The sequence below is a fragment of the Perna viridis genome, chromosome 2 (genome assembly GCF_037379345.1).
Source record: "Perna viridis isolate PV_CMFRI_1.1 ecotype Kerala chromosome 2, ASM3737934v1, whole genome shotgun sequence".
Classification (NCBI taxonomy): Eukaryota; Metazoa; Mollusca; class Bivalvia; order Mytilida; family Mytilidae; genus Perna; species Perna viridis.
In genome coordinates, this window is record NC_142446.1 from 38,196,963 (window position 1) to 38,224,048 (window position 27,086).

Here is a 27,086-nt window from a genome sequence, read left to right on the forward strand (position 1 = left end):
AGATTTCACAAGTTACCAGACGCACTTCCGTTGATGTTTTGGTACCTGTTTGACATTAAGAAATATGTAGGTTTTAAGTTTTCACTTTTATAGGTGGAATCGCAATGCATCATTATGAAGTCCATGAAGTTGTCTTGTTAACCGAACACATATTCTTTGGTTTGGTAGGGTCTAAAATGTGTAACCCAAACTTTTTTAATTCGGCGCTGGTGCCGATTCTCAAAAGGGATTAGCAGCCAAAATGGCGTCGTTTTCATTTGCAAGTCACGTGACAAATCGTGGTCAGAATGGCGATGTTTTTAGCGGCACGATTTCCGATAAAAACTCGCCTCGTGTGACCATTTCTATTGCCATCGGTAAAAAAATAAAAGAAACGTTCAAATCTTTGATCATTTATCTACGTATTTATCCTTTCAAAACAGCGAAATTAATCAGTAGGAATGATTCTGTCAGCTTTCAAGTCACCTACCCCTTTGTAGGGAGGTCGGTAGTGCGTTTATCGATATTCTTGCGAGAGCAAAATTCTCAATTTTGAGTCAACTTTAACACGTTAGAAAATGGTTAAAAATCCATTGCATGACCAAAAAAAATATATGTAATTGAAGATGAGACATTTCTCTTTCTAAATATACAACTTTCATTGTTATTGGAGTTGATGGTCATTTGGTACAAACGTTTGAAGTGACGATACTTTGAGAAAAATGGCCGCCTGAAAAACTATGTGTCAAAGATCATACCAATTTCAAAATTCATTCCGCAAGCTATTACTGGACCGATTTTCTTCATTTATGGCTTAAATTTTTGGAAATATCTTCAATTTTGATAATCCGGTTGTCAGGCTAATTTTTTTGTTACAAAACATATTTTTTACGTAATTTTAAGGAAAAACATGTTGAAAAAAAATAGTTTTTGCGTACCCGGAATGCACTGACAGTCGGATTCCGAAAATTTAATCCTTTCTGCGTCCATCCGTAACCCTGGTTTCAGAAGAAAAACAATAATAGCTTGCGGAATCGATTGGATATTAGGGTGGACAGGGCGTGGTTTTCACAAAAATTAAAGCGGGACCGGTTATCGTTCTTGCTAACCGGATGTTACTGATCCGCCATAGCTTCTGTTAAGATTTTCGAACACTCGGGGATAAATGCCTTTTACCGACTGTTTTCTGAACGGATTTTTGACTGGTGGTGCAGACAACGATGGACCTAGGCCATGGAGGCCAATCACTTACGGTAAGTACCTAAATTATGTCTAATATAAGCCTAATCGCCCTGTTTCCGTAAGGTCAAATTCTAGAATGACCTTTTATCATCTGCAAGCTTAAAAACTATATTCACCTTCTTGGAAGGTCTGATTTTCGTTTGATTCTGCATAAGCTGATTTAAAAAAGATCACTCTCATTTAGCATTAGTTGGAATATGTTTCCATAACATTTTTATTAAAGGATGAATATGTAATGAGGTAAATTCTCCCAACGTTTGATTGCAATCCATTCAAAATCTTTCGGACTTTATCGACTTTCCTATATTATCGGAAGTCTCTGTATTTTACCTTGCTTTTTTTCTATTGGTTGGGAGAATCTGCACATATTGCATTTAATTTCCTTGATAATTCAATTTTAATTTATATGTAGTGCCCAATTTATATGAAACTCACATGTTTAAGCATAAACCTTCTTTATATTTATTTTAACTGTTTTATTTATTCAAAATTATCATATGTAGAAAAAAAAATCAACCTTAAATTGCTTCTTCAAATGATACACAACTTTTTTTTCTGGTTTTCATTTTATCAGTTCATATATATTAATTATGACTTTTATTAGAACAATTATCATGTAGCCCTGCTTGTACTTTACTTGATAAATAGAACTTATTTGATGAGATTTATATATGTGGCAATTGCATATTTTACATATGACCTGCATCTTCTTAAGTTTACTTTATATATTCATATTGTACAATTTTTAACAGCTAACTTACATATTCATTTTTTAGAGGATTGTAGATGCTCTACTTATTTAATATTCATATACATGTACAATTGCTTGGAAAAGGTTTAAAATCCTAGTAATATACATTATTTATCATTAAATTTTAATTAATTATGGTTTAATATTTTTTTGGCCTTTTTAGGATCACATTGATTGACTCATAATACCAATCTTTTGTTGTATGTATATGAAACATACTTGTACTATGTTTTTTCTTCTAATTATTGATTTATTTCAGAAGAAAGTATTAGTAAACAGGCTGCCTAAATATTTATTTTATTTTGTCATATAAAAAGTAAACTGTGATGTAAATTTTATTATGATTTAGTTTTATTTTCTGTTTGTTTTTCATCATTTTAGTTTCATTTTGTTGAGTTCTGGAGATATTTCGAATTCATGGTAAGTTAGTTTTTATACTTTGATTTAGTTTAGTAGCTTTATTTATTTTAATAATAAAACTTTTGAGTCTTTTAATTATGGTAACAAATAAGCATTTACATTTGAATCATACATTACTTACAAGAACTGTCGATTAGTTTTGTGTTTAGACTCTGCTTTAAAACTGCCTCACAGTACATATTCATTGAATACCACTACTTGTTTATTTCAGATGGCCTGAGCAGCATAGTGGGCTATGCTATGAGACGAATATGGGTCGAGTCTGAGGTAGGACCATGTGGGGTACAGTAAGTAGGGTAGTTCCAGACACACCTGAACCCGATAACCTGATTGGTAAGAGAGTTCAACAGTTGATAGAAGAACCAGACGGATCACGCAGCGAAATTATTCATATTAAGTTATTTAACATATCATTAATATAACCTTATAAAACAATCTTCTTGTTTTGAAATGAAGATAATTATTCTGGAAAAGGAAGTTTGGTGTTTTTAACTCCTCGCCACATCTTTTGTCAACCGCTTTGTGAGCAACCAACATCAAATAGTTTTACATTTTTTCAGATTGTTAGCAAACCAGATTATGATTTAATAGAAAGTAAACTAACTGTAAGTAAATTGATAAGGTAAATGATGTTAATAGGTGTAATGTCCTTATGTACATAATCTCTTTTGTAGATTTGGCAGACATAGTAGATCCTGGTGAAGAAACCCTTCTGGCCTGAAATGGAAACTTCAAAAAGTTCATTAAACTTAATCAAATGATGATATTTTGTTTATTATCATTTAATGTACATAATAGTACACATGAGGAAACAGCTAGGGCTTCAAAGTTCCATAGTGAAAGGATGCGCATTGGTTCAAGTCAATGTATTCATACAAATTTTCTCAATTTCTTGGGAAAACAGCATTTGTTTTTGAAATTTTATTATGTTAAAAGACCCTATTTAAACAAGAAAACATTACAAGACTACATTAGGAATCTTAGAATTGACCAGACCTTGATATAATATTATTTTGCCACTTTTTGCGGCAAAAATGTATGTTTATTTTGATTATCGTCTGGCTTCATTTAAGGTATAGGCCTAACAAATTTTCATCCACATTAAACATTTTATAGCAAAATAAGATGAAAGTATCTTCATGTGATAGCTTAGATTCTAAGCTTTAAAATGGTACCACATAAGTATATGGTAGGTTGATATTTTGATCAATATAAGCATAAATATGCGGTTTTTTTTTAAATCTGAAATTTTCAAAAATGTTCGATTTACCCCCATTTTTCAACATTTGCTTGTTGGTTTTTAAATATAATTCAATTATTTCTTGATAAAAATGTGTTTTTACATATTTAATCACAATAACAATAACTGTCATGTGCTAAAAACTGCTTTTAAATTCAAAATGTCTTTTTTTGTCTGACCTTTCGCCATTTTTTCCACTGAAAATAGCTCTAAAATTTACCCTAAAATGTAAATTTTCGACCTCAAAAAATTTTTTTGAGCTGAAAAACATGATTTTTCAAGTCAAGCAACTTTATTGCCACACAAAACAAGTGACAGAAAAAATTAAATATTTTTTTTGAATTCTTAGTAAGCAAAAATGTATTTTTTTGTTGAAAAAACGCATTTAAAAAAAAGGCGGTCTGCCGCAGTGTTTCTGATTCCAATGAAAAACAAATCAGAGGTTTTGACATAATATTTGTTTATTTATTTCTGTTTAATGGATTACTCTTGAAAGAACAGCAAAGTATCAGATTTCTGCTACCTTCCAATTTCCAAATATGAATATCCAAAAATGGCACTTTAATTCACGATGCTGTTGACACATAGCAAAAAAAAACTAAGTCCAAAGTGTTTTTTTGCCAATTTTAAAAAAGTGTAATTTTCTTTGTATCTAAGATACAAGTTTCCTGAATGGCTTAAATCAAAGTATGAAATGGCTTTATTTAAATGATTAAGACACAATGTATGAATTTCTTTACCTGTTTGACTTATGTGGGCCACAGAAGTGCCCAAAATGTGACATTTTTGCCTTCGCAAGAAAAATGACCAAAATTTTGAACTTTAAATTGTAATAACTTTTGAACCCCTTGACGGATTTTAAAAATTTTTGCACCAGTAAGTTACATTTCTTGGGCTCTTTCAAACTAATATAAACTTGTACATTTTTTATATACTTCATATTTTGACTGACCTCCCTACCCTTTGACAGCTTTGTCAGAAATTTGCTGGGTGCCGGCAAAAAAATTAAGATGTCTTCACTTTCCAATTCTGAACAGCTTTGAAATTTTAACATGTGAATGTATTCAAAATCTGAGACTACTTCCCAGAGTTTGCAGTCATAATCTAACGTGAAATGCAATTCTGTCAGCTTTTTCTAAATTACGCATCGAGCATGGGAAGTAACCCAGTATGGAAGTATTTGGAAGTTCCAAACAGAGTTAGTTTCAACCCATATATTCAATTAAAAATGTCTAAAATATAATGTAACTAATTTCCAAAAAAAAGAAGAAAAGAACTTTTTGTCGAAATATTCTTCTTGCACTCATCTGTACCAGAATGACTTGTAAGCCAAAGTGGACAAAAAATACATTTTTAATATAACTTTTTATTTTCTAATATCAGAAAACCTGTAATTAAAAACAAGTCTAGGGAATTAGAAATTCATTTTTATTATAATGAATTCATTTTCATATTAGATATTGATTCTTGAAAATTACAACTAAATTTTTAATATTGAAAAAGATAGTTATTTTTTTTACATTGAGATGTTGTTTATTTGTTGGGGTTTAATGTCCGTGCATTAATATTTCAGCTATATTCTGACGATGAACATGAAATGGATGATAAAATGAACATGAAATGATGATGAACTGAAAAATGGGATGGGACACGAGGATAATGGGGTCGACAAATTTTGATTGCCATTTGAAATAGGGAGAGGTGGGTAGGGTCGGGCAATTTAGCCTCCTGTGGCGGAGTCCTATGGTTCCTACTCCGGGAGAATATCACAGTAGGGTTCTTTAACGTGCGAGGAACGTGGCATCTTTCCTAACACAGTGCACCACTATGGTTTGCGGTCAGGTTTTTCGTATTGTAGCCTGACAACCCCAGCATGTAACACGCCAGGGGTACCCCATTCCACCACCTGGGGCACACATCCCAGTTGCTCTGAGGGCAGAGCGCCCTAGCCCCTGGCTAGGGTTCTGAGGACTATTTAGTCGCCTTTTACGACAAGCTTAGCGCTACTGCAGGCCTATTCTTTTAACACCCGGACCTACATGGGGCTTTACATTGAGAATTCATGTATTATTTTTTTTATAAAACAAATCAATTTCTTATGGGAAATTACTTTTCTTATGATAAAATTCCTTTTTTGTAATTTCTAATACTGTTGTCAATTGAATTAGAAATTTTTTTAATATCAACATTGAATTTAAAAAAAAAATATTCTTTTTCAATATCAACATTGAATTTAAAAAAAAAAAATATTCTTTTTTCATCACCTACTTCAAACTAATTATGTTAATCAATTACACAAAACAAAAGGTATATTGTAACTTATATCTGGTAATTAACACCTTTGAAGTTTAATCTACACTAATTGATTTTATGAAGTTTAATCTACACTAATTGATTTTAATGACATGATTGTATTCTCCAGGAAAACTTCAGGTACGTGTCATGACTGTAGTTGTAATATTTATGACAGGAAATCAATCGATCATGCAAAAAACCCACCTGTTCAGAACTTACCGTTGCAAGAAAAGGCACAAGGGCGTATCAGAAAAGTCGTAAGGGCAGAAGGGCGCGTGTAAGGGCACCAAGGGCAAGGCACCCTTTTATTTTGTGCTACTGAGACCTCTGGTAAACAGACATGTAAATTGAGATGCATGCATATACCAAGACACACATCTTACTGTGTTTATAACTAAAAAAAATGTAAAGAACATATTTCCTTAAATGGATGGGACCAAGTGGACTGACAAGGAATTTCCAAAGTTTGTTCACAACATCTAACACTGACTGTGGAAGGAGATTATCAAATAATTTTCTAAAATATGAAAAAAGATTTCTTTGAAATAGCATAACTTGACAGATACAATACCTCCAGCGGCATGTGCATGTATTTATTATCTAGATTCTAAGGGATGGGAAAAAATTTTTCCAGGCGATTAATTCTTTTGATATTTTTTTATTGCTTTAAAATACAACAAAAAATGAACAAGGTGTTTTACAAAAAAAAGGAATTTAAAAAAGACATTTATTAATTGATATCTTGTGACTGATTTTACTAATCAATACATATCACTATTAAATAAAGAACTGCTATATAGTGGTTTACAATTTTATTTTTTACTAACTTAATTATTCAACATATTAATTTGAAATGAAATAGATTCTAACTTATATTTCCATGTGCAGTTTCTAAGCAAATGAAAAAAAATACAATTCCTATAAAAATGATAGGTTAACTGGGGAGAGAAAGGTTGAGGTATTGTTCAGGTTTGATAAATAAAAATGCATGCACTGAAGTCTCACTTTTAGCAACAAAAAATAGTACTACACAAAACAAATGTAAAATTATAACACAAAATTGACTAGTCTGAAAAGTATTCATGTTTATGATGTTGACTGACTCCAAAGTCTTTCAAAATTGCAAATACAGTTGACAGCTATCATGGCTTTTACACAACTTGGAAACAAAGCAATTTACATGTTTACATGAATCTTTTGTGAAGTTTTTTTTTCTTTTGATTTGAGCTCCATTTTGAGTTTCATAATACATATATGATTTTAACCTACTGATAAGAGCTGTGGGACTTAATCTTTTAAAGGAGGATTTATGTATCTTTATCCATCTATTTGTCAATCAATCAGATCTAGAATAAATATTTTTTGTACATGTTAACTATTTTGAATTACATTATCAGTTTAGTTAAAACATTTATTTGCTTAAGAGTACAAGAAAGGGTATTAGACTCAAGTTATAACATTATGGAGGTCCTCTCCCAAATGAGGTGCTTCGGCTAGAAATTGAAAAGGGCAGTGCGTCAGTGGAGGAAAGGGCACTTTTTTGCATTGTAGTTTTTTCAGTATTTTGTCATGGCTTCCACATTTTGTATTTGAGAGTTTATTCCATATTTTCTCTTACTCATTTTGTGATTAATATATTCTTAATACACTGTTATTCTATATTCTTGTAGACATTTAAGATTATATAGCCACTTTAAAGATGACATTACTGTCAGATAAACTGGAACATATGTTTCAGGAGCTGTAACACATGGTCAAGATTACTACTACCAAATTTCCAAAAACATCATTAACTTAAAGGAAAGGTATTTTCCTGAACTATTGCTGAACAATTTTGACAAATTTACTGTACTGTTGAAAATACAGAAAAATTGAGAATTGTAAGGGAGGTACATTTTGTGTAATTGACAATTTGATAATTTTATAATTGTTTACACCCATGGTTCATCACAATTTAGAACAGTTAAATTGACAGTATGTTTCTAATTCATTGTGAAGTAGAAATAAATCATTGTTTAATGATTGGCTGTCCATAAGATTGTGATAGATCTAATCAAAATCCAATCATCATATGATAACCATGATCAGCTAATGGCTTCTCAATGATTATTTATCGGTCATAAAAACTTTCCCTTTCCTGTTTAGACTGCAATTAACACCTTTTGTCATATTTATGGCTCTTCTAACTAACAAAATGATATTGAAACATGAAAAGGCTTAAGGGTGTTTTGGGTCAAGTTAAAGGGCAGAAGGATGCAGCCAAGTGCAAGAAGGGCATAGCATCCTTCTTAATTGTGCTAACGAGTACATTGATTATGTTTTTGATATGTGTTCTATTTAGTTTTTCTTTGTTTTCTGTTTTCAGTGGATGCATGTGAAATCCAGATTGCCCACTATCCAGTAAATCTATAAAAATAGATTACAAAAGGCACATGTACGTGAACCAAGATTCTATGGTCTGCTACCATCTTCGATTTACATCACAATATCAATTTTGATTTCATACAAGTAAGTACATTTTGTAAAACACTGTAGAATCAATCCTTCCATTCACATCACAATACCAATTTGGATATATAATCTAGTGACAGGATTCCTCTTCAGGTCATTATAGCGCTGTTTTTTTGCGGTGCTATGATTTATTAGCTTTATGCTATCAGTAATTGATTTTAGTTGGAATGCACTATGGGCACTGTGCTATAATTTTGGAGGAAGGCCAAAAGAGCTGTGCAATGCCAGTAAGCACTGTGCTATTTAAGAATTAAGGGGAGAACACTGAGGAAAATATGAAATTAATGAATTCATGGTGGCTCATTGATTTGTGTACTGGTGATTCCACATTTACAGAGTGAACAAAAACGTCTTTTATATGTTTTGTCTATATTTGTCTGAATTTTTACTATTTATGAAGCTTTAATATATCCAGATGAAGTGTTTTGCATGGACGAAATATTCTCAAGTGTCAGTATGATGAATTTTTAGACAAATTTCTATACATTTAAAAGAATTGATAGAATTGTGTTGATAGGGGTCAAACCAAAGTCAAGACAAGCATGTAATTAACAACTGCCCCATGATCTCCCTAAATTATGAATAATACATAAATTATTCTTTTTATATTCAGTTAAGGATCCTTTGACACTTACAGTGTACAGCAATGTACAAGAATATGCAGAAGGTTTTACAGTGGGAACTTTGAACTGTTAATTATAATGTAAAGTATTTGAAAGAAATACAAATTTCTCCTAAGAATTTGCAAATGTAAAACTATAGAATATTGGTTTATTAAAATTTGAGTTGTATGTATTGATATTGACTGCGCGAGAGTTTACATACACATACATTGTACATGTGTGCTTATCCACCAAACTTTTTATTTTTTTTACATTAGGTTGGATGCTCATCAGTGAAATTGAAAGAATGAACACGTGAAAAGAAGATGGATGAATGTAGGAATTTAGATGAATCCAGTGAAGCAAACCATGATGTTAATCTGGTAAATGAAATGGATGAAAGCACTTTTAAAACACTGCCCAATTCTTCCAGAAAACATTCCAAAAGACTATCTGAAAAAAATCCCTCAAACTCACAACCAGAATATATGAAACAACTCATACCAAAAAAGAGAAAAAAACAAAGTCAAAATGAAGGTGGTAAAAAAAGTATCGTTAGAGTAAAAAAGAGGAAAGTTGAGTTGCATTCTACAGAATCAAATGCAAATGAAGAGGTAAGGGAGGAAATACTAGGTACTGATGACCAGGATTCTGTGCCAGAAGATGAGTCAAACGACAAGACCAATGCGGTTGAAGATACGACAAAATATGGATCATTCTATTGTTATGCTTGTGATTCTTTGTTCAACACTTTCTTCCAACTGTTTGACCATGTGTTCTTGGAGCACAAAGTACATCCTATGAACTATTCCTATTGCAATAGCTGCGGGACTGCCTTTATTGATGCTAATCATGCTAAAAAACATGCTGATAGAATGGCTATCATTATGCCTGAAAATCCTTTTGAATGTGATATTTGTCGTATGGGATTTACAAGCAGATACCTGTTAGATTTTCACATGCAAGGACACACAAATCAGAGTCTAATCCAGTGTGGAACATGTGATGAAATTTTCGGCAATAGATGTTTAGATTATGTTAAACATTTTAAAACTCATCTTAAGCATTTTGAGAAAGAAAAGTCTGCTATGGAAACTAAAGGAGAATTCACTGCCAATTTTCTATGCACTGTTTGTGATTCAACATATTCTACACCATCTGACTTTTATTTCCATATGAATTCTCATTGTGAAGACTGTATATCTATATGCTATAACTGTGGTTCAGGATTCAGCAATGGATACTTATTTACAAAACATAAACTTATACATGAATCTAACCCAAATCAGTTACCTTATCAGTGTGATGTTTGCCCAGAAAAATTTGTGTCGACTGATCTTCTTCTCATTCATAAATCAATGAACCATTTAGGCATCAACATATTCAAATGTGACAAATGTCAGGCAACATTCAAGAAAGGTGGTAATTTGTATTATCACAAGTTAGATCCACTTATAGCCAAGGGGTGTGGCAAGAAGTACAAAGGTCGAAGGCCTCCATTAGCCTCAAGGGAAAACAAGAGATTCTTCAAAGATCTTGAAATAGGGTGTAGTACATCTGAGAATTTCATGTACAGAGAATCAGAGAGAGAAAATAAAGCAGAATATGGAGTTCACATAACATGCTTTGATTTAGTTCATACAAATAAGAACAACTTAGATATCCATCTTAGTAAGAAATTGGCTCAAAGATATGATGTATTTAAATGTCACTACTGTGATGTGCCAACATATAATTTCAAGGCATTGTTTTTTCACCTGCGAAAGCACAAACTTAGAGGTTTTGATATATGTGCTGTATGTGGACTTGGTCTTTCAAGGACACAAATGAGTGTACATAAAGTTTACCACATTGAGGAAAATTTTGAACTCCTATATCACTGTGGTTTATGTAGTGATAAGTTTTTATATGTAGATTTATTGGACTTGCACATTAAAGTTAAACACCAAGGGCAGTCGGTATTAAAATGTGAGTATTGCCAAAAGGAGTTTAATACAAGGAGCAGTTATGCCTCCCATAATTGTCTAACACCCCAATTACTAAATACAAGAATTCCTCAGGGGGTTATTGATTTCAGTAAGAATAAATTTCCATGCAGATTTCCTCATTGTAAGAAAAAAAAACAAACCATGACTTTATCAACATTAAAATCTCATGAAGAAGAACATCATTTCTTGATCTGCCATATATGTTATCAGGAATTTCAGACAAGGACTTGTTTTGAGAAACACAAAAAAGAACACAAAGAAGAATACCCATATAAATGTGGGATCTGCAGGAAAGTTCTACCAGATGTTCAATCGCTTATCCATCATGTCAATCTGCATAACCTAGTCAAAGACTGTGCTGCCTATTTATGCACAATATGTAGCCGTCTCTTTACAAGCAGGAATGAATTTGAGAAACATAAACAAGAGCATGCGTATAAGTATTGTAAACAGTGTCAGAAGAAACTGTATATTAATGATATCGATTGGAAACACCACATGAGTGTCTGTAAACCAGGAAAGAAATTTAGTGATGAAGTAAAAAATGTTGAAAATGAAGATGAAAATAACGATGTTGATGAAAGACTAGCAAAGAATGCTAAAAGAAGGGAATTGAGAAAAAATAAGAAAATATACCTTTTTAAAGCAAACCAATACAAAGATCTAAAGATTTACGGGCTATTAGAAAAAATAGATGAAACAGAAAAACAGTTACAGGATCAGAGACAAAAGGAGAAAGAGAATCCTTTGCACATGTTTAGCCGTATTATTGATGATGCAATAGACAGGAATCGCCAGGATGCTGAGAAGCAACTTGATATTGATTTAAATGCAGATAGTTGTCAGAGTGAAGAACATGTGGGAGTTGTTGATAATAAGGATGACTTTAATCATGATTGCTCTATTAAAGGTTTGAACACAAATAATCCTGAAGATAATGACATGGATGATGACAATTACATACATGTAGATGATAAAATGTTACATGAAGATGCCGTGCATGCTATTATGTCAACTGAATCCAGAAAGCAAATAGAAACTACATTTTCAGAGAAGGATGACTGTTTGCAGGAAGCTAATCCAAAGGAAATCAAGCCTTCTAAACAACTTTTACTTCCTGTCATGAAGGATGGGAAAATTGTTTCTGTACTAGAGTATGCTGTTTCAAAAGAAACTAACATTATCACAGAAGAAAATTCATCAGACAAAACAAAGAATGTCCCATTAAAAATCTCAATTCCAAATCGATTAGAAGTAGCGAAGGATACTTTCAAAATTCCTCTTAGTGTTGTTCGAGATGAAAAAAAAGTTGAACTTGAGTCTTTTCAAATAGATGCCAGTCAATTAATAAAAGGTAAGTACATACCGGTATATGTGATATTTAATCTTAGTATTGGACCATTTATATCTTTTCTTTAAAACATTGTCGTGTAATTTTCATTTTATTGAATTTTGTAGAATAAATTATTCTTTGTCTTAACATTCAAGCCAGATTTTTAATTTGTAGTTAAAAACAATTTACAGTATATGTTCTAGTAGTCTGACATGGTTTTAAAAACAGTGAAACACTTAGAAGTGCTTTACTTTTAACATTTATAGTTTTGGGTGACAATCTCTAGCCATTTGATCATAGAACACATTAAAAACAGTGTTAAACTATATGGGATATCAGTGCTGGTATTTAAAATCCATTTGTTACTGGTATTGTATATTTATAGGTTTCATTATTCATCTTAAGTTATTTTATTTCAACATCATAACAAACAAGCCTCCATGAGTTTGTTATGATGGTGAAATCAAATAAAGCAAGTTGATATTTTGCGATATTAAACTTTCACAAGCTATAAAACCATTTCCCATACGATTCCTTTGTAATATTTTGGCCATTGTATATCAGACATCTGTCTTGGGAAAAATTTTCAGTCTATGACCTTGCAGTAGTCAATGGGAACAACTTTGAAAAGGTCACAATGTCATAAAGATATATGTACACTATTGCAATGGCAAATTTTTTATATCACTAATTTGTGTCATATCCTCCATGGTGTAATATCCCAAATTCATCTTATATTTATAATTATTAAACATAAATGTATAATTACATGTACATCCTTTGAAAAGTGCTTAGTATAAGCCTACAATGTACGGGCTCTTACCCTGATAATGAATATGATTTGAAAAATACTATGTTAAATGTTTATTCTTTAAGTCCATATAATGACAAAGTCATAGAAAAATACAGTGTATATATATAACATCAGCTGAGTAAATATATTCAGTGAAACCTCTCTACACCATACCCTGAAAAAGCCAAAAACCTGTCTAAACCAGACATTTTCAAGTCTCCTTACAATTTATATGTATTTATATTCTGAGTAAGCTTTTTAAATGGAACCAATTTTAAAGTCTGAAAAGTGTTTAAGACAGGTTTCACTGCAGTTCACACTTAAGGTTAATTGGTTTTTGGTACAACTGACCTACACTGATACAAGTTTGACGCAATATCATATCTCTTTAAAAAAATGTTAATAACAAATATGTACATTATATGATAGTGAATAATTTTTCAGCAGACAGTGAAGACAAGAGAACATCCTTTGTAATTCCTTTGAGCAAAGAAGAGAATCTGAACAATCAGCTGACATTCAAACTTAAATCAACATTTAAACCATGGGAGCTTGGAGAGAAAATTTTAAAAGGTTCCAATGAAAGTAAGACAGACTTGGAACCCCAAACAGACAAAAATATGGTGGAAGGTATAGATGAACCTGCAGAAAATACTTCTACTGGTATTACAGGTGAAAAAGATGATGATCCAGTTGATCATGTACAGGAAGTAATTAACACTGTTGCTAAAGAAGACTTTGTACCCATAATCAAACAGAAGGCAGAAAAGAGTGTAACACAAACATCACATGAAAATGTTGGTGTTCGAGGTGTTAGCGTTAATGGGTCTAAAACCAGAAGTAGGACCACTAAGATGAGCTCAAAGTATTCAGAGTTTCAAATATCTGGAGATAAAGTATTTTATAAACAGAAAAAGCCTATAGCCCATGTGAAAGGTGGAAAAAAGAAAATGGAAAGAAAAAATAGCAGGTATTTCAAATGGAAAAACAGAAAGCTTTTCATGAAAATTTACCTTTCTACAAGCAGAGAAAGCTTTCCTAATTCTGCATTAAATTATTCAAGTGTCAGTCAAAGAGTTGCTTTTGGTAACAAAAAAAAAATCAAATTTTATTTGAATATAGACACAAATTTCCAGATCCCATCGGATGTTAGGCTCTAGACCCATGTGTAAGTACCGGTAACCGTTTCCCTGTGGAATTAACATGCTTTATAGCACAAACACAATGTCCATCTTAAAGATATCGGTGATTTGATGTCTCATATTGCTTCTTTTGGTATGATGTCTTGTTTCCCTTATCTTCAGTTTTCAAGTGCAGTACGTTTTGTTCAGTTAGTTTCATTGTGTATGTAGATCCTCTTTGTTTACTGGTTTTCCATCCAAGCCATGTTTTTGTATTTTGACATATTTGAATTGTCCAAATGCTGGTGCTTGCATGTTTTTTTTCTAATATTAAATTTTAAATGTAGCATAAGAAACAACAATACTTGAAACATCTACCAAAGGTGAGTCCCTGCTTTTATATGAAACCAATTTGATTTTCTGAAATTCGTTACAACATTCCCATGTTATGTTTTATGTGTGAAATAAGATGACTCCTATATTTTAACAGAGGCCTAATACATGTAGATATGGCAAAACAGACCAATACTTGTAGTGATGCCAGTGAGAAGTGTGATTCTAAAAATGTGGCTGCTGGAAACAGTCGATTATGGACAGGTAATTTTTAACACACAAAAATAAGTATCCTTGAAAATTAATTGGTTTACAGTAGACATTTTCTTCAACTTTGTATAAGTTGCTTGTTTTTTATGTCAAAAATAAAAAAAAAAAAATATTTTAATAGTTTTAATCTGGCCAGAATTTTGTCCAGCATTTAATCACAATCAAATTCTATTAGTGTATCCAGTTTTGATTTTGGTCCATACTAGTCCTAACCTTATGACAACTGTGGTGTTATCAGGCTGTACCTGATTTGATGCATTTTATTTGAATGATCAGAAAATACAATAATTTCTATATTTATTGAATATCTATTGAATAAAAAATGAAAGTCCTTTCTTAATTGATTTTTTTCAGAAAAAAAGGAAAGTGATGATATTGTTGGAAATTTCCAGGACATGTCTGCTGAAGGAGACACTTATCACTCACCTCAAAATAGTGAAGAGCAGTGTTCAGCACCAAACAAATCTCAGAAAGTGGTTTTAAGTAGAGTAGATGGCACCATCACATCTAAAGTACCTTCAAAGTCAGCAATGGTTGCTAACATTAAGAAAATGAAAGATCCAGTTCAAGCAAGCAGTTCTCACAATACTGACCCTGATGAGGTAGAACTGATGTTTAGATGTAATCACTGTGATGTCATTTTCAAAAAGCATCAACATCTTTTGTTACACTTGGATTCAAAGCATAAGGGAAGAACGACATTTCTCTGTCTCAGTTGTGGTAAAGGATTTATAATGAGGGCAACAAAAGAGAAATCCATTCTACAGCAACAAAAGGATCACATCAGAAGTCATAAAGTCATAGAGGGGAAATGGTATTGTAGAAAATGCAAAAAGAACTTCAAGAATAAAGCATTTTATGATATGCATAAACTTTACGAGCATAATCCAAAGCAGTTGCTTTATGAATGTGATATATGCTTAGTAACTTTTTTGTTGTTTAGAAATTTTTCAAAGCACTATAAACAATGTCTGGCAAGTCGATACAAAAAAGCTTGGAATGCTAGGTTTGGCATGGAGAATAATGAGAATGACACTGGTAAAGAATCGTCAGACACACATGGAAATTTGACAGGTTCTAAAGCTGTCAGTGAAGCTTGTGGCAGAAGAGGGTCTGATTTGGATGCAGATGGCAGAACGGGAATGGAAATTGAATTTCGAAGATGTTTATCTGGAGAACAAGGCACATGCACAAATCATGAATATAGTGATAAAAACCTTTCAACTGAAACAGGTTTACTTAATCAAGAATCTAAGATTGTATTTGCGAGAGACATTACTATTACTCCAACAAGGAAGGCAAAAACTATTTCAAAATTATTAATTAAAAAGATTGTCAAAAAAAGCCCTAAAACACAAGGATATGTAAAATATGTTGGTGCCATACAATATGAGAAAAAATCTACTGCACATTTTTTGAATACCTTTGATGTTGAACTGACAGAAATGCCTGATTTTTCATTGATTTTCACAGATAGAGATTTCTACACTTTTGATATGGGGAAAGAACATACTGATAAAAGTAGAGGTGACCCAAATGGGAATTTTCATTGTGAAATTTGTGGCTTTAAGTGCAAGTACTATGGAGATCTATGCCTACATCTATATCAGCATGAGTCAGGCACTAACACTAGAAGCACTACAACAAAAATTTGCTTGCATTGTGGTGTTGGATCAGTAGTTAGTGTACATTTCTTTAAGGCCAAGTGGAAAGTACAGCACGACTCGGGTTCTGCACATTCAGGTATAGCATTGCCATACAACTGTAGCGTCTGCAATGAACAGTTCTTGAAACCTGAGTTTCTTGAGCTGCATGAAACAACACATAAAGGGCGACAACTCTTAACTTGTATTTGTGGGAAAGACTTTCGCCCATCAAATCGTAGCTTGTATGTTAAACATGTCAAAAACAAAGATTGCAAACAACTACAGGAAAAATACTTGTCATCTACTACAAGTTTAACTTGCATGAGAAGTGAGGACAGAAATAAATTGAACTCTTCACAAGGTCTAGATAGAGATGATATTATCATTGAAACTCCAATCACAAGTGATAAAGCAAGTGGAAACCCTATCAGGGATTTAAATGGCCATTCTATAGACAGGGTTAATCAACAGGTTATAAATTCTTCACTTGTCACTCCTAGTGAGACACAGTGTTCATTAGTAGAAACAGTGGACTCCAAACCTACTTGTAAACATAGTGCACCACACAACACCATTATGGTAAAGGGTGAAAAGAATTCTGATTCTACATGTAGTGTAGAGCCTCCAAATACAGGTGTGTCATTAAAAGAAACAAAAACAAAGTGTGGTCATAGACTACAAGTTAAAACTGACACTGAATTAAGTAGTGGTGAAAAACTGAAATGGAAAAAATATAAATTACTACAGAAGGCCCTCAATTACTCAAGGAAGAAAAAGGACAAAGCAATTAATGCCAATGGAATTCATTGTAAAATCTGTAATAAGTTTATCTTGTATCGATTAGGGAGGATGTGTGAACATGGCAGAGAATATGAATATACAAATGGTCAAGTCTGTAAAGAATGTGGAAAATGTTTTAATTCTAAACATACCTTGATTTGCCACATGCAAAGAATTCACAAAGAGAGGAAACATCATTGTAAACTTTGTGGTACTAGATTAGGATTATACACTGATTTCTTATTACATATGAAAAAAGTTCACAATTTAGATGAAAGCAACCAGTACAATACAACAATTGATGGCCAAGAACATGGATACAGCAAGTCAGAAAATGTCTACAGTCAAGCTGTTGAAGATGGACTTAAATATGCTGAAACCATGGAAACAGAAATTAGAGATGAATCAAATTACAAGGACTATTATCATCGGGTTGGTCAGAAATGGTTGTGCAAAAAATGTGGTATGATATTTAAATGTCAGAAGAATATTTATAGGCATGTAGTACGAGAACATGTACTGGAAAAAAAGTATAAATGCCCTCACTGTGAAAAAGGTTTCGCACAGCAACGTGACCTGTATGCACATATTAAGGATGTTCATCCTAAAAAAAAATTTATTTGTCAGTTTTGTGGCAATGTACATAGATCAGAGCGGGGCTTAAAAGGCCATTTGCTTCGACTTCACAAAGATGTGTACATTCCACCTAAAAAAATAAAATGTTTTTACTGTCCTGAAAAGTTTGCTTTTCTAAGGGATTATTTCAATCATAAAAAGGAAGTACATTCTAATATTATATTCTCCTGTAATGTTTGTGGAATGAAACTAGCAAGTGCCAGAGGTGTCAGAAAACACAAAGAAAGCAGGCATGGTATCAAGACATACAATTTACAAACAAATCAACATTCAGATAAATCTCTAATCAAATGGAGGAGAGCTTTTGCAGCAATGGAACTAGAAGACTTGTCGATTAGGCACTCTACCGATGCTGATGACACTGTATTATTTGCTCAAAGTCTAATTCAAGATTTGCACAATAGATCGTTATCTCAGTCCAATCATATTTCTGACATTCCTGTAAGTGATGAATCTTATGGTGTGGAAGCAACAGTTTCAAAACTCTTTCAAAGAATATCTACTTGGTCTGATCCAAATAAAACTGGTTTGAATCATCATACTTCAAGAGATGGGAATTTAGACTCTAAGACATTAGAAAAGTCTCCTAAGAAAAGGGAAGACATTGATAATAATAAGGCATTAAGTACAGGTGGTAAGAAAAAGCCAATACCGTTAGGAGCAATGCAAATTAGTCCAGTAAGAAAAAATGACTCTAAATTAAATGCAAATCCATGTCTGAGGGTCTCAAAGCCTAATGAAAATCTACTTAAGCAACTAGAAAAGCCAAACTATTCCTATGAAAAGCAAGTTTCTATTGGTAAAACCCATAGTCATGTAACTAGTAATATGAATGTCTCTGAATTCAAGGAAATGAATACTACAGCAGGGACTGGTCATGCTGAAAACGATAATGAAAAAATGGAGGAAATCCAAGATTCCTCTTGTCTTGAGGACATCAAAACAGATGAATTCGTCATATGTGACCGTTGTGGTATAGTTGCTTATGATATGGCTAAGCTACGTAAACACAAGCGACATTGTCAAAAACATAAGTACAGCTGCAACCTCTGTGGATTTGTATGTTACAATTATAGTCAGGCACGTAAGCATAAGAAGAAAGAACATACTCGTTGTAAATTTATAAACTTTTGTTTTTCGATAATTCCTTTGTCAAATAATGAGGAAGAGTCTGAAGAAAAAAATGAAATGATAAGTGGTTTAGATATGGAAAGTGAATTTGTATTTCATGCAGATAATGTCATTAATGATCACCCAGACAAAAGTCCAAATTTTTCTGACCATGATCAATACCAGTATGAGGATGGAAATGATGAAAATGAGATGTCAGATAATGAATTGGACAGTTTTCATAGTGATGCCATTTCATTTTCCACTTCTTTATTCTCTGCTGTGAAGAACCAAGCTATTTATACTGCTGTCAGGGTTGATGGGCCTCAAAAGAAGCTTAACTTTGATGAGATTGAGAAAACATCAATCCCCTCTAACTTAGATACAAGTGACTTAGAGAAAGACATTACAAAAATCAACATGCCAAATTTTGATGAATTTCATAACACTTCAAGCTCTGCCACTTGTGTCACAAGTAGTTTAGAGAAAGACATGACGTTCTCTTACAATCAGTTATCCTCTAGTTGCTTAGGTATTGTCAATTCTGAAAGTGACCTTGAAAGTCTCTTGCAGTCTGTTTCAAAGATATGCCAGGATGGGTATGAAGATAATCAAATTCAGCCAGAATTTCCAGAGACAGATCAACATGACAAAACAACTACTGATAGCTTAAAATCAAATATAAAAAATACTTTTGTCAAAGATAAGCCTCAGATTTTAATATCATCTACCAAATTTCCTACTCAGAAGAAACCAATTTATCTCTCTGGGGTTGAGTATATCCCTCCTTGGAGAAAAGAAGAAGCTTTGGTTAAAAATATAAGGGGTCAGCCAAGTACATCTAATGATGACCTTGGAATTATTGCTACACAGAAAAGAGCTGATGTTGCCCATTGTTCGTTGAACCATGAGACTACGGGGAATTCTTTAGCAAATAGTGATACTGTAGTTAATGCATGTACCGATATGTCTGATTCTACATCAAAACAAACTGATATGTTGGATACAAAAGAAAAGGATCACAATGTGAAACCTCACTCAAATACATGTGGTGAAATAGATGTTGTTGTTTCTACAAATGGAGAATTTGACATTAAAAAACATTTTCTCCCAACTGAAGATAGAAAAAGCATTAACTTGAACTGCACATCATCTGGTTCACATGGCAGTGTTGAAAACATAGAATTTCAGGATGTTGGAAATGTAGGCATGGAAGATGAGCCCATTGTACTGTCTGACAAAACAAATAAGTTAAATACTCAGCTTCAGAAAAGCAGCATGCATGGAAATAGTGGGAATTCAGATGAGTATTTCAGTAAAGTTCAGTTACGGGAAAATGATGCCCCAGTGATGGAGAATTCTCAAACTAAACAAAAAGAACCAAATAAGGACATAGAAATACAATGTGATCTTGGAAAACCTTTCACAGTAAAAGATGTGAAGGGAACAAACCCCTCTTCATTCATAACTATGAAAAAGGTAGAGAAAAGTGAGAATGATGATTATCATGAGGTAGTAAAAGTTCCTCCAAAGAGGTATGAACCATTTGTTAAGTGTGTCACAGTGCCTAAAACCAAGTGTGATAATAAAGACCACAAAGTACTTGTAGAATTACCCAAAGGTATGGAGGAAATCAACTTACAGGTCATGGGTATGGACAAGGAAGGTCCTGATGTGTTTTTGTATTTCAATGTTTAATGATCATGTTTCTTGTTTTTTGAAGGTGTTTTTTATTTGTGGGTATGAATGTTGGTGTTTTTACAAGATTTTACATGAGTGTGTGAACTTTTTGAATTGTTGGTTGCATTTTTTCAATTGCAAATTTAGCATTTTATTTGTTTAAATTCAAATCCGAATCACAAAATATTTACTACCCTAGGAATTATAAAAGTCTTATAGTATTCACATAATACAGTGAAATCTGTCAAACTGATCTTCATTTGAAACTTACATATAGATATGAAGGTTATGAACATCCAAAGATCAAACAACATGGCTAGTGAGAACATGAGTTTTTCTTCAGGAATATTATGTTTGAATTATACTAGGCCATTCTTTAAATTTTTACCCTTTTTATGGACTCATAAAAACACTATTAACTGGTTCTAAAGAAGACATATTCTTCATTTCTACCCAAAAGAAGATTTGGGTGTCTTTTTTGCCTTTTTTGTTACCTAATAACATCAAAAGTTGGGAAACAGAAAACATCAGTGAGGCACAGACCTTTTTTATTTTGAGGAGGGGCCTGTTGTTATTTTGAAAAAAAAAAAGGAAAATAATTCCATTTTTTTTTTACTCAGCCAAGGACTGAAAAAAAATTATTCAATATTTCCCCCATTTCTTATCAATATAGATTTTCAAATCAAAATTTTTTAACTATGCCTGCTGCTGAAAAAAAAAAAAATTTTCGCAACACAAAATCCTAGGCCCCCTTGAGTAGAAAGTGGTCTGTACCTTAATTACAGCACATACATTGTGATGTACAGTGAATAGAGTTGGTTTTCCCTTGAACAGCCTAATGAATTGGCATAGATAGATAATTGGACAATTTAAACTTTTTATCATCCAATATCATAGATATTTATATGTCTGATAAAAAGTTGTTTCATCGGGTGATTATCATATAAACAAGGGAAGACCAACTCTACCTTCTGAACATCATCATTGTATGGGCTATAAGAATGGTCCAGGGTTTGGTTCAAGTATAATTCACTGTGAAATTGAAGAAACGTACTGTATATGTACCATGAAGTCATTTTGAAACATCATTACTTTACTTGCATATCTCTTTAGTATATGGGTTCAAATATAGGGGTAATACAAGGTCTGGGATTCTCAATTTCTGTCTTGGGACCTTTGAAATATTTAGATTCTAGTCCTTGATCCCTTTCAATTTTTGTTTTATTGGGGACTTTTGATTTTCCTCAAGTGGACCATTAATCTTCATCTGAAACTTAGAGAATTCCAGAACCTTCCATTCTTGAGAGTCAATTTGAGCCCCTAGTATATGTGTGTATTTTGCCATTGAGAGTAAATACTCTATGCCTTGATTAATATTGCATAAAAATATATTTGAAAAAAATATTTGTATATCAAAAAGATTTTTTAAGTTTTTTTTATTTAATTTAAAAGATGCAAGGTTTCATGCTTACATGTTATTTATTAATTTTAAACATTGAAAGAGTCTGTGCAAGAATATTGAATTGTGAGGAATTAATTATTGTTACTTTTCAGATAAGAATTTATTGGAACTTGCAAACACAGATGATGTTCAATTTCATAATTTTGTTATGTGTATATATATATACCTATAGTTTAATAGATGCCCCTTATTATAAAAATGCAAAGAACAAGAAGAATATGTGTCTTAATTATTTATAATGGATACCATGATTATAATCAAAATTCTACTCATTAGCATTTGTATAAAAGTACCAGTCCATCTAAGAATCATACTTACTGTAATTTAATTGAAAACAAGTTGTTTATAATTCTGGCTACTAAACAATAACTTACTCAAAGACTTACCCAAAACTTTGTTTTTAATCTGAATAAAACAAATTGAAGAAAATATTTGAATAAAATTCTACTGTATCTATACTTCCATATTTTGTATGATTCTAATGTGGGCTTGTACTGATAAAGTGTGTGTATTGTACTTGTAAGTTATATCTATTTATCTGTTCTTGTTAACTCTATCATTTTGATATTTTTTGTTTTCCTTCTTAGACTTAGTCTCATTAAAAAAATAACAAGTGCCTGATATTTTATTAAACATACTAGAATTTGGCTGTTTGTTTGGAAAGGCACCTCTGATTTGTACTAAAACTCAGGAATATTTTTTTTCAGCATGTTACCATGGCTACTGGATTTTATAACAATAATCACTATTTACTTATAAATGACTTTAACCTCCACACACCAACGATTTAAAAAATATGCACTTTTTTTATGACAAAACACTTGAAATTTCTGTGCGGACTGCTTCAAAAATTCAACAAAATGATGCACAATTTTCAGAAATGGCCTAACCGTATTGTACTACCTAATGATACGACAGGACTTTAAAAAAATAAGTCTGGATTAGACGAGTTCTCAGTTTCGACAGGTGCTTGGTCAACAAAGGCTAAAAAAAATATTGAGAAGGATATTTAGGTAGATTTGATAGTTTCAGTTTATGTAAGGTTTGGTTTAGACAAGTTCACTGTTGTTAAAAATTCAGCATGGTAAAAAGGATTATTACTTGATGTATGACACGATTACTCCTAAAAAATAATAACAGTTGTAGATTTTATTTTTATCAGAATCATATTTTGGCTATTCACTCTTTTCTGATAACTATTTATTCATATATTGGTAATTACCAAATGTTCATATACATTTTTTTAGAAACAATTTCAGTCTTCTTGTAATACATTACCAGGATGTTTAATTTGTTGATAATACATTGTTAATACTTGTTGAATGTTAGTCTAATATTGGTTATAATGCCATAAAACATATAATTCAAAGGTTAAAGATAGTTATAGTCCTTAGATTTATTTGAAGAAATGGTATGTTGTCTCAATGTTAAAACCTTCTGAAACTATCAGTCATTTTGTGGACTATTATATGGTGTGTCCATGTGAGTCCAATTAGTTCTATTCTTCAGTTTTCACTCCTCTGTGTTTTATGAGACATAACTTGAGTAACTGGCAGGTGTTTCTAAAAAAAAATCATTGGATGCTTTCCCCTCTTGTGCACCTGGTTCACACACCCCAATTTCATGGTTAGGAATTTATATTCTAGTTTTATTGTGGTTGTAAAATAGTATGGCACTGTCATCATTGGCATTTTCCCTGTTGTTTGTAGACATTTGGTGTTTAGACAATACTTTGGGTATATTTAAAGTGTATGGACCTCTAAAATATTGTACCATAAGGTGCTATATCATAAAAGGATTTTGTTAAACCTTAGTTCCAATCTGCATCCTGCAAAGCATTTTATTTGTTTAGTCCAGAATGCTGATTCTTTTATTGTTATTTTTCTTTACAATTTTTACTTGGATAGTGTACAATTATGGTGTTGTTTGTTGTTTTGGTATTTTTTTTCTTTCATTCTTTGTTCCCTTGATTATGACTTGGGATTTTCTCATCTGGTGTTTTTCCATAGATTTACTTTAACACATCTTTCCACCTTATAACAAAGCACAAAATTACCTTTAAGAAATTATTGACGTTGCAAAACTAGATGGACTAACATATAAATGTAAGTATTTCATTCCGTGAATAAAATATTCATATGTATGTAGAAAGTTTAGAACTTTGTTCCATGATTACTTGGTTTCTTCAACTTAATTTTAGTTGGTGGCAGACAGTATTTAAGAAACTGAATATGATAACTCAGATACTTTTAGGTTACAGACCACCAATTCAACCAATGAGCAATTGGAATATATGCAGAAATTAACTCCTGTTCCTCATAGTGCTGTGAAAAAAGTTCTCATTTTATTTCAAAAATTAAAATTGTTTCTGAAAGGAAAAACATTTCTGTACATTTTTAAGTGCATTTTCCTTCTTGTGCTGTAAAGCCTAACCTACATAATGATTGCTGAATACATGTATACCCCTAACTTGCAAAAACACTGGGATTTCCCACGCTTTTTATAGACCTTTCGCTTCAGGTGTCCCCTACTGCACTGCATGTCTGCTAACCCCACATGCCATTCTGAGGATTGTGAGCTGACATATGTAGAATCATGCTGATATATAGTAAAAGTCCTCTGCAGGTTAAAGATAAGGTAAAGTCCAGAGAAGCCACTGAATGTTGTATAATTAGCATTGAAGCTTATGGGAAGTGGAATTAGTGGTTTCTAGCCTTAATTGATTTTAATTTTAAGGGCTATGGATTTTTTTTTAAAAGTTTGTTTCTGGAAAATGTGAAAAAAAAATAATTTGACAAATCACTGCACAGAAAAACGAGTTTAAAAAATCACAAAAAAAAAAATTATAATAAATCGAGCTATCAGTGTGAAAGGTGCTTTGCAGTAGTGAAATGACAAAAAAGATTATTTTCAATAGATAGTGAAAAAAATTTTTTGATTGGTCCAGGAAAAATTGCAAGTTGTTTCTGCTCAAGGGTTAAAAAAGTTTGTTTCAGATAAAAATCCATACCCCCCCAGAGAATCAAATTTTTGCTGCCTAAAAATTGCTCTTTTGGGGTAAGAAAAATCAGAAGTCGTTGCCAATGTGTTTGATATCATTAGATGTATCATAATGAAAATATGGCATCAAGCAGGCCAAATTTGGAAACTCTGTCATTCTCTTTTTTTTCTCTAGTTTTTTTGTGACAAAAGTGAGGCACAAAAGAAGTTTTCTTCATTGACAAGATATGGCCATGATCGATTTTGCTCACGCTTCTTGCAGGGCTGATCTTTCCTTGTGACTCGTACTGTATTCAAGAAGTCTGGCTAGATAAGCATCTTTCATGTGCATGTTGTATACAATACATTGAAAATATTTCCCAATAGAAGTTTAATAAGGACAACCTCTCCCCTAAAAACCAAAACAAACAAAAACATGAATAGTATATTATATGTATTGTAGATATTGAAAGTTAAAAAATCGAATTAAGAATTTATTAGTTAAAAATTCATTAAAAGATAATGTATACCCGAAAGTATAATAGGTATATATGCCACGAATCTTCATTTTGCTAAAAAAAAATTGAAACAAAAATCGAAATTGTGTTATATGCACCAGCGTATAATCTAAATACTAAATAGTAAATACTTTAAGAGGTTAGTAAGTATAAACACACCTCTAAGAAAGCTCTGAAAGGCTCCGACGACAAAGTAATAAAATCCACGGTAACTGAACGATGATAATTCTTCAACATAAAAAGGTAATAGAACGACATAATGACACGTTTTAAAATGACCAGGATATCCCGACTGGAATCTGCACTGGGGTTTAAAATGTTTAATAGGGCCTTAACCGCCCTCCTTTAACGCAATGTCAAAAATGAACTGAAAAAAACACATCATAATCATTATTCTGCAATTAACCAGGGACTTTACATCGCTATAATTAGTATTATATAGTCCCTGAATTAACAATGGCACCTGTCAATTCGTTTTTTTCTCCTCGCGATAATTGCTATCTTTATAAACCACTTTGTTTTGTCGTATTTGTTTTTTAGCCTGCCCTTATTGCATTGTTTGTATATCCCTTATAAGTTATAATGTATACAGTGCGCACACTTATATTTATGATTGTCCTCTATCGAGTTTAGAGCTGTGCCTTATATTATTATTTTTAGCAAGGCTTTTTATATTAGTTCAGACTACAAGGGACTTATTATTTTTTACCAGCGGGGAATGGGTCTCCTCATTTATGACCAATGCCTTTATGGAAATAGAACAAAAAAAAAAAAAAAGGGATTCCCCTCTAATGTTGATAAAGAAAAAATATCCCCCATTTAGCCCTTCTGAAAAAAAAATGACCCTCCTATTTTGTTGTAAAAATATACTCTTATAGTTTATGTATCATTAATTTATTTCAACTTAATTAAATCAAATGTTTCCAGATCTCTGCTTTCCTCCCTAAACGAGTTGTGACACAAGTCTCTTCACCATCATCAAAGTTGTAGACTATATGGACCATTCCCACTATATGTTATGATAAGTGCCACCTTTTGATTTTCTACACACAAAAAAGTGAACCCCTTTTTGTAATTTTCGTCATAAAAAAATTATCCCACTTCCTTCATTTTCGATGTATAGAAATGCCCCCACATAATAGCTATGAAAATGACCCCCTCGGAAATGAGGAGCCCCCCCTTTTTTGCCGGTAAAAATTTATATGCCCCTTAGTCTACTATAAAATCCTTTTTTTAAATTGGAGCGTTAGTATAAAAAGTAACTCATTAAAAAATAATTATCTTACGAAAATAGTTCCTTTTTAAATTTATGCAAATTTAAATGAAGATGAATATTTCCATTCATCTACACCAATTTCCGTTCCAATTTTCTAGACCTCGCGTAAGTAACTCCCAAA

At 32.2% G+C, this 27,086-nt stretch overlaps 1 protein-coding gene and 1 long non-coding RNA gene across 4 annotated transcripts; both read left to right on the forward strand.

The window, feature by feature from the left end:
- Window positions 1–2: 2 nt before the first annotated feature.
- On the forward strand, window positions 3–22,808 carry LOC148624946 (uncharacterized). Of its 3 annotated transcripts, XM_088568093.1 has the most exons (7): window positions 25–66; window positions 7,598–7,732; window positions 8,293–8,435; window positions 9,319–12,382; window positions 13,599–14,124; window positions 14,766–14,872; window positions 15,233–22,808. In XM_088568093.1, exons 4-7 carry the CDS (start codon window positions 9,367–9,369, stop codon window positions 20,746–20,748), a joined length of 9,165 nt encoding a protein of 3,054 aa, XP_088424219.1. In that variant the 5' UTR covers window positions 25–66; window positions 7,598–7,732; window positions 8,293–8,435; window positions 9,319–9,366; the 3' UTR covers window positions 20,749–22,808. The 3 variants fall into 3 exon arrangements, with proteins under 3 accessions (XP_088424218.1, XP_088424220.1, XP_088424219.1); XM_088568092.1 differs by lacking the exon at window positions 7,598–7,732 and having other exon boundaries at window positions 3–66; XM_088568094.1 differs by lacking the exon at window positions 7,598–7,732 and having other exon boundaries at window positions 3–66; window positions 13,602–14,124.
- On the forward strand, window positions 997–2,830 carry LOC148624947 (uncharacterized). The gene is made up of 2 exons (XR_015919809.1): window positions 997–1,232; window positions 2,604–2,830. It is a non-coding gene; the product is annotated as an uncharacterized LOC148624947 (long non-coding RNA).
- Window positions 22,809–27,086: the final 4,278 nt, after the last annotated feature.